Source organism: Acomys russatus, chromosome 10, assembly GCF_903995435.1.
Source record: "Acomys russatus chromosome 10, mAcoRus1.1, whole genome shotgun sequence".
In the NCBI taxonomy this organism is placed as follows: Eukaryota; Metazoa; Chordata; class Mammalia; order Rodentia; family Muridae; genus Acomys; species Acomys russatus.
The window spans coordinates 66,781,773-66,793,947 of NC_067146.1; the positions used below are offsets into that span (position 1 = coordinate 66,781,773).

Below are 12,175 nucleotides of genomic sequence, written 5' to 3' on the forward strand. Positions count from 1 at the left end.
AAGGCTCACGTGAGCCTTCTGGATCCTGAGCTACTTCTTTAGATAACAAGTCGCTGTGAGAGGAAGCCTGCATCTTGAGTTTTGCTCTTGGCTTCCCATCTGTCATTATGATCTCTCCCTCTCACATGTATTCTTGCCGTTGTGATGCCACCCACCATAAGGGCCTGGCCAGGGCTAGTGCTATGCATCTGAAAGAGTGCACTAAATTCACCTCTTTTATTTTTAAGCACCCAGCTTGAGTTCCTTGTTATTTCAATGGGATTGAAGAGAAAGAAAGAGATAAATGAACAACTCAAGCTCCACTCCTCTCAGCAGCCAGGCTTTGGTGTCTTGATAATTGTCACCACTGCTGGATGATTTCATGTCCCAACCCCTGTGCACACAAATGTAAAAGACAACACGTAGCACTATATGTGCTAATAGGGGCATTCTTCATGGACTTTGCACATAGATTCAAGGTTAAGTTTTTCTATTTTATCTAATGTGCTGTGGTTTGGTGTGGATTGGACTGGGAGAACACCTTTCTGGGTAGCTCATACTAGCCATGAACAATTCGGCCCCAGTTCCCAAGTGCGCCATCATGTCAAGCTTACTTATTTCATTATTACCTTGGTAAAGTGCCATAGTCAGGAAAACGGAATTTGTATGCAGAGATATCTATGTCTAACCTATGGCTTTCTCATTTCAAACCTGAGCATCACTGATCAAATGCAGTAGGTCTCTGAACCCTAGTTTCATTCCCTTTCCGTATGAGGGGAGTCACACGGCCCATGTGATGGGATGAACTTGTGCTTGTGGCACACTCATTCTGACACTGGGCACATTGCTTGTGACTCTGTTATCATCGTGTTACCATCACCCACCAGTTATATACGACTTCCCCATGTCAATTCAGACCTATTCTGTTAATAAATTCTCTTGATTTTTTTTTTCACTCAAATGCCTTGTGTCTCCACTTTTCTTTGTCTCCGAGGCCTGAATTAGGCCATAGTCCTCCTTGTTTTGCTGTCCCTTCTTTATAAATTCTGTAGGTAAAGAAAATAATCACTAACCTATCTTACGTTCAGGAAAGAGGCTCGATAACAAGAACAGGGAAAAGCACACCACTGGGTTCAGTAAACCTTCTGTGACGTAGGCACCATAGTAAGGAAATGAAACAGTTATGCCTGAGCATTTTCTGTAGTAGGCTTCGTGAGTTATTGGGGTTATGGAGAGGTATAAGAGGTATAAGGGGGTAAAGTGAGACACAGTGGTGAAAATAAATGTCAAATTGCGCTATGCCTTCTAATGACTTCCCTTAGATTGCATTTTGAAAGCATCACTGTGACCTACAAAGTCTTTTATGATCAGAGCCCAGCTCATGTTATACAGATGCTGGTGTTCCTAGAAGACCAGCAGAATACATAGGCGCTGTCCTCTGTTCTGTCCTTCCTCCGGGCTACAGGAAGGATGCCGACAGCACTACAGATCGTTCAACTGATCGGATCTTCCCTAAATGTGCTGTACACTCCGGTGAGGAAATTCCATGCGTGTTTACCAGCTGTCCAGTGGGGAAATGTCATGCATCTCTGTTATCTGTCTCTCTATGGAGACTACCAGCTCCCTAGCAACACAGCCTGGACCTTGCTATGTGCCTCTGAATGCTCGTCACTAATGCATAATTGCAACCCATGGCTTTACTCGGTGCATGTTGACTACATTCCACAAATAGACTCCTAGCTGTAGACTAGTTTGGATCTTCTTCATGACACTTGCCACTTCTTTTTTTTTTATGTTTTATTATTTATTTTTTTTTACACTTTTTAAAATTATTTCATTCATTTTAAATCTCAATAGTTATCCAATCCCTGGTATCCTCCCATTCCTCCCTCCCTCTCATTTTCCCCTTACTCCTCTCCCCTATGATTGTGACTGAGGGGGACCTCCTCCCCCTGTATATGCTCATAGGGTATCAAGTGTCTTCTTGGTAACCTGCTGTCCTTCCTCTGAGTGCCACCAGGTCTCCCCATCCAGGGTATGTGGTCAAAAATGGGGCACCAGAGTTTGTGTGAAAGTCATACCCCACTCTCCACTCAGCTGGGGAGAATGTCCTATTTGTTGGCTAGATCTGGGTCAGGGTTCAATGTTTACAGCACATATTGTCCTTGGCTGGTGCCATAGTTTGTGCAGGACCCCTGGGCCCAGATCTGCCCATCATAATGTTCTTCTTGTAGGTTTCTAAGACCCTCTGGATCCTTCTATTTCCCCATTCTCCCATGCTTCACTCGTCTAGAGTCCCAATAGGATGTCCTCCCCGCTGTCCCACTTTCCTGATAAGTGAAGACTTTCATGGGACATGTACCTTGGGCTAGTGTCCAGATATAAGTGAGTATATACTATTTGACTCTGCTTCTGGGTTAATTCCCTCATTATGATCATTTCTAGTTCAATCCATTTGCCCACAAATTTTGGAAATTCCTTGTTTTTAATAGCTGAGTAGTATTCCATAGTGTAAATGTACCACAGTTTCTTTATCCATTCTTCTACTGAGCGACACTTAGGCTATTTCCATGTTCTGGCTATTATGAATAAGGCCGCTATGAACATGGTAGAGCATACGTCCCTGCTGTGTGCTGGGGCTTCTTCCGGGTATATTCCAAGGAGTGGAATAGCTGGCTCTTAGGAAGCCCTATTCCCAGTTTTCTGAGATAGTGCCAGATAGATTTCCAAAGTGGTTGTACTAGTTTGCATTCCCACCAACAATGAAAGAGTGTTCCTCTTTCTCCACATCCTCATCAGCATGTGGTGTCACTTGAATTTTTGATCTTAGCCATTCTGATGGGTGCAAGATGGAATCTCAGAGTCATTTTGATTTGTATTTTTCTGATGACTAAAGATGTTGAGCATTTCTTTAAGTGTTTCTCAGCCATTTGATATTCCTCTGTTAGTCTAATTGGATGTTACATGTAGAAAAATGCAACTGGACCCATATTTGTCACCATGCACAAAACTCAAGTCCAAGTGGATTAAAGACCTCAACATAAAACCAGAGACACTAAATCCGTTAGAAGAAAAAGTGGGGAAGAGCCTGGAACACATTGGCACAGGAGACAACTTCCTGAACAGAACACCAACAGCCTAGGCCTTAAGGTCAACAATTAATAAATGGAACCTCATGAGGCTGAGAATCTTCTGTAAGGCAGGAGACACTGTCAACAGAATGAAGCGACAGCCTACAGTTGGGAAAAGATCTTCACCAACCCTACATCTAAGAAAGGTCTAATATCCAGAATATATAAAGAACACAAGAAATTAAACACCACCAAACCAAATAACCCAATTGAGAAATGGGGCTCAGAACTAAACAGAGACTTCACTTACCACGTCTTAACCCCTATGGGACTCATTCCCCCATCAGTCACTGATGATGAAAATGCCCCCACGGAGTTTCCTACAGACCAGTCTGATGCGGACATTTTCTCAGTTAAGGTTCTCTCTTCTAAGATGACTTGAGCTTGTGCCAAGTTGAGTAGAAACTAGTCAACACAGGGGAGTCACTGGAGGGTTGAGTACAGACACAGTTTGGTGTCTGTGTACACTGGGTACCTCTGGGACTGGGATGAACACCGACTATGGGCTGTCAGAGAGACAGTTCAGGGAAGATGCCTTGGGAAAGAGGCAAGAATTACTCCAAAAATAGTTATTTTCTAAGTATTTATAGAGGAGGTAAAGCATTGAGTGAACAAATGTATGGTACATAACTACTAGAGAGCAGGGCTAAGAGTGGCTACAAGGTTTGTGATTTGCAGCAGTCGCCCTCGTAGAATGAGATGTGGGAAAAATGCATCTGTGCTCATGTATGCACAGTCACACTCCACTGCAGGAAGCATCAGGGAGGGCCCTCTTGCACATCATCCAGGCATCCCTATTTGAGGCAGCCCTGTACTCCCTCTACTGTCTCAGTCAATCTTGACAGAAGATGTGATGATCAGAAGTATGGTTAGAAAGGACATGGCATCAACTAGTTGCCCATCAGCAGATGAATACATATAAAAATGTGATAATGCAGCCGGGCAGTGGTGGCGCACACCTTTAATCCCAGCACTCGGGAGGCAGAGGCAGGCGGATTGCTGTGAGTTCGAGGCCAGCCTGGTCTACAAAGCAAGTTCAGTACAGCCAAGGCTACACAGAGAAACCCTGTCTCGAAAATCCTATAAAAAATAAAAAATAAAAATGTGATAATGCACACAATGGAACTTTTATTCAGCAGAATCTCCAGGAATATCAGTAGTTTTAAAAGCTTAAAATAAATGGAAGTAACCCAAACTCAGACAGATTTAAAAAAAACACATGTTCTTGCTTGTATGTGTATGTTAGCCTGCAATGTACACACACACACACACACACACACACACACACACAGAGAGAGAGAGAGAGAGAGAGAGAGAGAGAGAGAGAGAGATACATTAAGTAACCATTACATTACATACGCTGAAATATAACAAAAAATACCTAGTTCAGTGTCACTGAAAAGCACAAATCAGACTTAACAAAGGAGTTTATTAATTTTTAAAGTCAAAGGAAATTAGACGTTTTCTTGTCGTAACATCAAAATGTTAACAAAGCATTGATTCTTTCCTTCAGGCTGGATTAAAACCAATCAGCCAACTCAGGCCGATTTTCTTATATTCATAGAAGCTTCTGGTCCATAGATAGGAAAGGACCCTAATGCATCTATTTGATGAATAAATGAAGAACTTGCTCTGTAGGGGAAATGATTAAGTGCACTTCCGGAAGGAAGAGCACAGCACTGCTGTGCACAGAGCTGGTAGCAGAAGACTGACAGGTGTAGGCTGGTGTGAGACTAGTAGGCTGCGTGCCCTGCAGTCCAGTCTTCACCACGGGGAGTTTAAAGGCCTGATCATGAAGTAATCTTTATGAGGGTGTGAACAACACATTGCCACACCTATGTTCAGTTTATTTTAAACCCTTAAAAGGATCAGGAGGAGCGAGGATGCTGACTTGCTTCATCGTTGAAATGACTTTCCTTAATCTCAGGACTATTTTCCAAAACTATGTCAGGCCCATGGGAGTCAAAGAGTTAAAGCTCAGTGAGCCTACACTGAGCTTGCTCACAGGACCCCTAAGACTGACTTCCTGATGTGCTTGCCTAATAGCCAGAAAGAAAAACAAAACAAAACAATCCAAAGAAAAAGAAAAAAGAAAAAAAAAAAAAAAACCAAGCTCCTAGGAATCTCCCACATCCACAAAAGGAGCACTGTGTTCTGAGGTTTTGCTGCTACAGATTCTGCCGTGTTGCTCTTTGCCATGGAAGCACTGAAAACAACAGCACCTGAGCCTTCATTTTTGCATTTTTGAACTTGGGGCCCTCATCCTCGTGTAAAAAAAAAAAAAATCTAAGTCTGCAGCTAATTTCTGTAATCGATATGTAAGCACCTAGTCACTGAAAGCAAGAAATGCTAAACTGACAGGCTCTGGCACTTCAAAAACACTGTACAATTTTATGAGCACAGAAACAACAGCAGAACTGCCAACAACAGTATCATAGCAGTTAAATTAGAACGGAGTCAGCTTAGAGAGGGAAAGTTCGGTTTGAAGGGAAAACCGTGGAGTGAGAGGAAACATGCTAGAAGGGGACAATGTCCTGGCCAAGGCTCTGAGCGTCTGTGAGGAACTCTGGCTGGAGCCTTGGTGCTAATACGCTTTCTTAGCAGAGGTTAGAAGAGCCACTCTGGAGAGAGATACAGATACCGCAGACATTTGCATACCTGGAACTACTCTAGGAAATGCTTGACGACGGTTCTCGAAAAGTTATCGTATAAACAACACCAAATTCTTGCAAAATCTTCACCTGACAATTATTAATCCTCACCCCACCTTTTTTTTCATTTTAACAATAAAGAAAACCTGCATGTTTAAAATAATAATAGGCAACCACAATACTTGAATCCTCTTTGTCCTCCAGCCCCACCACACTACCAAAGGGTTTTTTTTTCTTTCATGTTACCAGCAGGAATAGAACAGCCGCCAATGTCACATTAATCTTTTCTCTTTTTTAAATGCCCACGTAAAGATAAAATATAAGATGAGGCTTTCCCATGTGCTCCATTGGTGATCACTTGCTACAGACACATCAAATCATCCTGTTCCTGGCTTTCGACTTCTGTGTCTGTGACGCATATAATACAGTGTAGCTCCTGGGGACTTAGATCAGGTACAACATGGGAGATTCAAGGCAGCTCTGCCTACTTTGTAGCTCAGGACTCTGATGTTTTCCCTCCTTCACAGTTAGAAATTAAATGACACAGGAGGACAACTAACTTCTTCATCTGGCCTTTCTATTGAAGTTCTTTGTGTTGATACAAAATTACATTTAGATTTTGAACCAAAAGCTACGTGAAATATATTTAACACTGGTAAAGATATATTCAGGTGCAAATTCTAAAATGACTGATGTGGCAAGTTTTACCAGCCCCACCTGCTTTAACCTATAAATTAATAGGTTTACTATTGTTTCAAACTTACACTTTTTTTACTCCCTCTGTAAAAGAGACAAACTACGCACTTTTAACCTAACCTCTTTCTTTTTTTGTCAACCCTCCATCTTTTCTAAAAACCATTCAGGAAATGTCAGTCAAACTTTTTAGAGGAGGAAGAAATGAGTCTGGGGGGCAGGGGGGTGCAACAGGAGCACAATCGAACCTGGGTAAGGCCCTCGGTGCCAATTTGGATGCAAAGTGTATGAAAGCGGCAGAATTCTAAACCGTTCAAAGGTGGGATTTAAAAGGGAAGTGCTAACACAGACTCAATGGTGCCAGACTGCCAGGGATTACACTAAGACCAAAAGCATGCTCTTTCACTTTAGAGCTGGAGATTACGCAGCTGTCAAACAATAAGGCTTGTGTTTATTTGTTTATTTATTTTTTAATTTTTTTCAAAAGTTCGTTCTCTTTCTTGCCTTTCACAGACCTTCCTAAAATCATCTGTCATTCAGGAAGGAGGCATCTCAGAGGAGGAGAGAAAGGAGGAGGACAGCAGGACTGGCCTCCAGCTTTGCATCCTGTTTTGTTAGAGGTAGAGCTTTGCCAGATCTGCTTAGCTGCTTCTTGTCCAGCTTCGTTAAAAAGGCATCAGGAAGGGGGAATGAGGGAAAAGGAGAAATGTACCTGATAAGGAAAAAAACAGGACACTGATATTAAAACACTAAGAAATTTAAGTGAATGCGGGTCTGGAGGAAACAAAGTTGCAAGGATGAAATCGGTAGGACAGAGGAAAAAAATATTGAAAGGTTCAAAAAGTAAGAAAGCTAAGCCTTTAATTAGAAAGGAAATGTTCTACAGCATGTCAAGGAGAGAAAAAGCTGCAAATGCAAGTGATGGTTTTTCTGTTTATTGTGTCTGAAGGGAGAAGGCAAAAGCAGACTAACACAGGGAGGTCGGGGAGTTACTGAATGGAGCTTGAGGCTCAGCGGTAGGCACAAACATGTAGCTTCCAATCTAACCAAAGACTTACTGTAGCTCAGCAATTGGTCTGGGTCGGGTTCTGCCTGCATATATTCTCCCTGAAAAGTTGCGGAAAAGACAGCAGCAAGTGTAAGGGAGCATTTGAAGACATCTTTCACAGACCCCAGATGGAGAAACTGATCTTTTATTCTGAAATCCTGAGAAGCAAAGAAATCTGGAGTAGAAGAACCACACAGACACACACCCGTAAGTGACACGCCTTAAAGCAGAACAGGGAAACAAGGAGGCCTTTGCTGACCCATTTGTCGACCTTAATCTTGGTTTCACTCAGCACCCAAGCCCGGCTTCTAGCTCCTATACAAGGCTCTCCTTCCCTGGTACCCAGATGCACTGAAGAGGAGCTGGTGATCTTTACAAAACAACAACCCCCACAAACAACAGAGACCTCTCACACAAACACAAAAGCCCACCTTGCAAACGAATGGAATATTAATAACTGCCTCACAGTTACCCCACCGGCAGGGCGGAAACCCATCACTAACACAGCTCTTTCTACAGCTTGCCAGTGAGACCCGAGCAGCTACAAGAGAAACGCACCTACTGTATGTGAAAGGCTGGTGCAGATTTTTTTTTTCCTCCCTATCAGTCTAACCTCCTGTGTTGATGCATGAATGCTGGTACCCACTTACAGGGATGCCAGATGATCAGTGCAGAATGAAGGTCCCAAGAGAGGATCACATGGCTCTCTCTGCCCTGTGACGTCACTAGCAGATGGCATGGGTACCAGCTCTGGCAGTTGGCATCAATGTCACTTTTTAGAGATCAATGAGATAGTGCAGATACACACAGATCTAGAGGCTCCAGGAGACGATGCGACACTCAGCCTGAAAAGATTTGGAAGATCCAAAATGAAAACTGATTATTGAATGAAATTAAAACCTAAGGTAATATAAATAAAGATATACTCAATTGATGCTGGGTTTTGCATGCAAGTATTTAAAGATACAGTATCACTGTCTTAGAGTATTTCTATGTTCTTTGCCATCTATAAGTTCTTATCATATTTCATTCTTAAGATATAATTATCACATACTTTCACTGCTATTATGTAACACTGTAAATGTGTGGATAGTGTGTGTGTGTGTGTGTGTGTGTGTGTGTGTGTGTGTGTGTGTGTAGTGAGGGACTGGAGATTGTTAAATTAAAAATCTCTGTTTTAATATGCCTATTTGGTTGAAGACTAGATGAAAATATTTGCTGTTTTACCCAACAAAACCCAAAAATACATTTTAAACACAAATTATTTTCCTCTTTCATTTGGGATTCTGAACACACGTGCACAATTGCAGGCAGAATTCTTGGACCGTTCCTGTCCGATATTAGCTAGAGGGAGACTTCCGTGGCTCTTAGAACAAAAACACTAGGAGCGGAACAGCAGTAAACAGACAATTACATTGGGGGAATTCCTACGTGTTAAAGCGGTGGCAACATTTGCTTTGATTAAAAAAATGCCAGTAATGTTGGTGGTTTTTTTCCATCTGTTTATAGTTTTATTTTTAAATTAGCCTAATCCCCTTTTCCTTGAGGGTGGGAAAACAACACTCTTTAACATAGTTCTTTACTCATAAGGAAAAATCAATTTTAAATTTGATCTGATTCATCTTTTCTTTAAATTTGTGTGTTCTGCAGCCACCTATATAAATTCTCAGTTTGAGGTTAACAAATGATAAAGTTGGGGATTAATTTTTTTTCTAAAAAAAAAAAAAAAAAATCCTCCAAATTTGTCAGCTTAAAGGAGAAAGAGTACTTTTCGTTAAAGAAAAAAAAAAAAAAAAGATGGTTTCTCTTCTATTTTGTTCTCAGGGGAATTAGAATTAATGAAAGTCTGCATTATTATATCATGCTTTTATTTGCTTTAACTCCACTCCATATGTGCTAAAAATCCAGTTTAAAATCCAAGAGAAATAGGAAATGTGATGGTCTCTAATAAGTATTGCCTTTTATATTTTCTTTTGATAATTATAAATTGTCTGTATAGATTGATGCTGATGTATAGATCAATGTCTTTATGACTGTTAATCTGCACAAGCTCAATTTTTTAAATTTAATGTAAATATGAATCCTGGACTCAGTCTTTTTCATGTGCTCTCAGAGTCTATGATTGAGTCATCAAATATATTTGAAGTATATTAACTCTAAAAATGAAAACACTTTTTAAATATTGTACTGGCATTTTTTTCCAGGTAATTTAAGGTTAAAGAACCATGTTAACACTGCCGTTTGACGAGTCTGTTGTAATGCCTGAATCCCAGATGTGCAGAAAGTTTGCTAGACAATGTGAGGACCAGAAACAAATTAAGAAACCAGAGAGCTTTCCAAAACAAGTTGTCCTTCGAGGAAAGAGCATCAAAAGGGCTCCTGGAGAAGAAACAGAGAAAGAGGAGGAGGAGGAAGACAGAGAAGAAGAAGATGAAAATGGCTTGCCCAGAAGGAGGGGTCTCAGGAAAAAAAAGACCACCAAACTACGATTGGAAAGGGTCAAGTTCAGGAGACAGGAAGCCAACGCGCGTGAGAGGAACCGGATGCACGGCCTCAATGACGCTCTGGACAATTTGAGAAAAGTGGTCCCCTGTTACTCTAAAACCCAAAAACTATCCAAAATAGAAACTTTACGGCTGGCCAAAAATTACATCTGGGCACTTTCTGAAATTCTGAGGATTGGCAAGAGACCAGATCTGCTCACGTTCGTCCAAAACTTATGCAAAGGTCTTTCCCAGCCAACTACAAACTTGGTGGCAGGCTGCTTACAGCTCAACGCCAGGAGTTTCCTGGTGGGTCAGGGTGGGGAGGCTGCACACCACACACGGTCACCCTACTCCACCTTCTTCCCGCCCTACCACAGCCCTGAGCTGGCCACTCCCCCAGGGCATGGGACTCTTGATAATTCCAAGTCCATGAAACCCTACAATTACTGCAGTGCATATGAATCCTTCTATGAAAGTACTTCCCCCGAGTGTGCCAGCCCTCAGTTTGAAGGTCCCTTAAGTCCTCCCCCAATTAACTATAATGGGATATTTTCCCTGAAGCAAGAAGAAACCTTGGACTATGGCAAAAATTACAATTATGGCATGCATTACTGTGCAGTGCCACCCAGGGGTCCCCTTGGGCAGGGTGCCATGTTCAGGTTGCCCACCGACAGCCACTTCCCTTACGACTTACATCTGCGCAGCCAATCTCTCACTATGCAAGATGAATTAAATGCAGTTTTTCATAATTAATGAGGAAAATGAAAATAAACAGTGGTCATTCACCTCCCACCCTAATTAAGACAAAGCAGATGCTTGCGGGCTGAGTAATTGGCACAACTCTATCTAAGGTGTTTGCTAGTTTCTGAAGTGTGTTTCAATGATTGTGAAATTTTTCTATGTCATAATAAATCTCTTTTCGTACGAGAACTCCTTTTCCTTCCCTTTTGTCTGTATCACGCTGTCTCTCTCTCTCTCTCTCTCTCTCTCTCTCTCTCTCTCTCTCTCTCTCTTTCTCGGCAGGATTTCTCTTTCTTGCTTTAGTTTCTTTTAAATTCACTTAATTTGTTTGAACAAGGTGTCTAAGTATTGCTGAATAAAGACATGCACACAGCGTATCTCAATGTCTATTTAAGTTGTACAGTAATTATGAAGATGCATGTTATAAAAATCAGATGAGTAAAAATGTGTTTATAATTACTAGGACTCATATATGTATCTCTGAAAATTTAATTTTTAAAATATCAAGAGCTAACCATGAAATTTTTTTAAAAAATGCATTTGAGGATGTACAACAATATTAAAAGCTATGCAATTTTCTGTTTATTAAAGACAAAACTAAATGTATTCAGTTGGTAGCAACTATTCCTCTTGAAGCATTTACAGAGGAGGAAACACAGTATTTGGGGGAGGTTATCAGTATTATAATTTGGGGACAATTAATTCAGTGAAGAAAAAAAATATTAGCACTTGTTTTGTATTGTTCAGGATTTTTCTGTACAGGTTTGTTACAGTGTATAATTGTGTTTTCCACCTTGCAGTTTAAAAGCAATTAAACATAGATATTTCCACTTACAAAGGATATCTATTAGCATGGTATTTTTGCATGATACTTATTATTTCCTGGCACACAGCTATTTTCAATCTCCAATGCTCCCTCCTCCCCATATCAGAAATATTTCTGGTCTAAATGGTAAGGGCTCAAACAAATTTCTTTAAAACACAAAACAGATCTCCAAAGCGTTTTCCAGAATTTTCTTTTGAAATGTATCTTAAACGAGAGAAAAAAAAAAAAAAAAAAAAAGGCACCCTGTCAAGGTTAAACACCCCGGGGAAACAATGGTAAATCCTGCTAACCTTCAACTCCAGCCTAAATTCAGTGGCAGTTTTCCAGCAGACCCCAGAGCCCGTGTTAAGAACGGAAGCTTTTTTTCTGGTCCTGTTAAACGCCTGGACGATTAGAATCTAAATTTTGTGTGATTAAAAGTTTCCTAACAAAACCGCAAGCAGAAGAACTTAGTTTAATATGCCTGGAGAGCTAGCTTCTTAAAACAGGGCTGAGCCGCTCCTGAAGTAAAAAACAAGGAGGTGGTAACCTCGTCTTAGATGCCTTCTGGGACAGGTCTGCTTCCCAGGAAGCGGGAAATAAACATCTGCGGGACCTGGGGAGGACACAACTGCTGCAGC

The 12,175-nt window shown here is 41.2% G+C and overlaps 1 protein-coding gene and 1 long non-coding RNA gene across 3 annotated transcripts; one reads left to right on the top strand and one right to left on the bottom strand.

Moving 5' to 3' along the window:
- Window positions 1–3,937: 3,937 nt before the first annotated feature.
- On the bottom strand, window positions 3,938–8,164 carry LOC127194746 (uncharacterized). Of its 2 annotated transcripts, none has more exons than XR_007831295.1 (3): window positions 8,061–8,164; window positions 7,513–7,677; window positions 3,938–4,357 (listed from the first exon to the last, which is right to left on the bottom strand). It is a non-coding gene; the product is annotated as an uncharacterized LOC127194746 (long non-coding RNA). The 2 variants fall into 2 exon arrangements; XR_007831294.1 differs by having other exon boundaries at window positions 7,513–7,660; window positions 8,061–8,163.
- A 94-nt stretch (window positions 8,165–8,258) lies between these two features.
- On the top strand, window positions 8,259–11,256 carry Neurod6 (neuronal differentiation 6). The gene is made up of 2 exons (XM_051152322.1): window positions 8,259–8,407; window positions 9,707–11,256. The coding sequence occupies exon 2, from the start codon at window positions 9,728–9,730 to the stop codon at window positions 10,739–10,741; it is 1,014 nt and encodes a 337-aa protein (XP_051008279.1). The 5' UTR covers window positions 8,259–8,407; window positions 9,707–9,727; the 3' UTR covers window positions 10,742–11,256.
- Window positions 11,257–12,175: the final 919 nt, after the last annotated feature.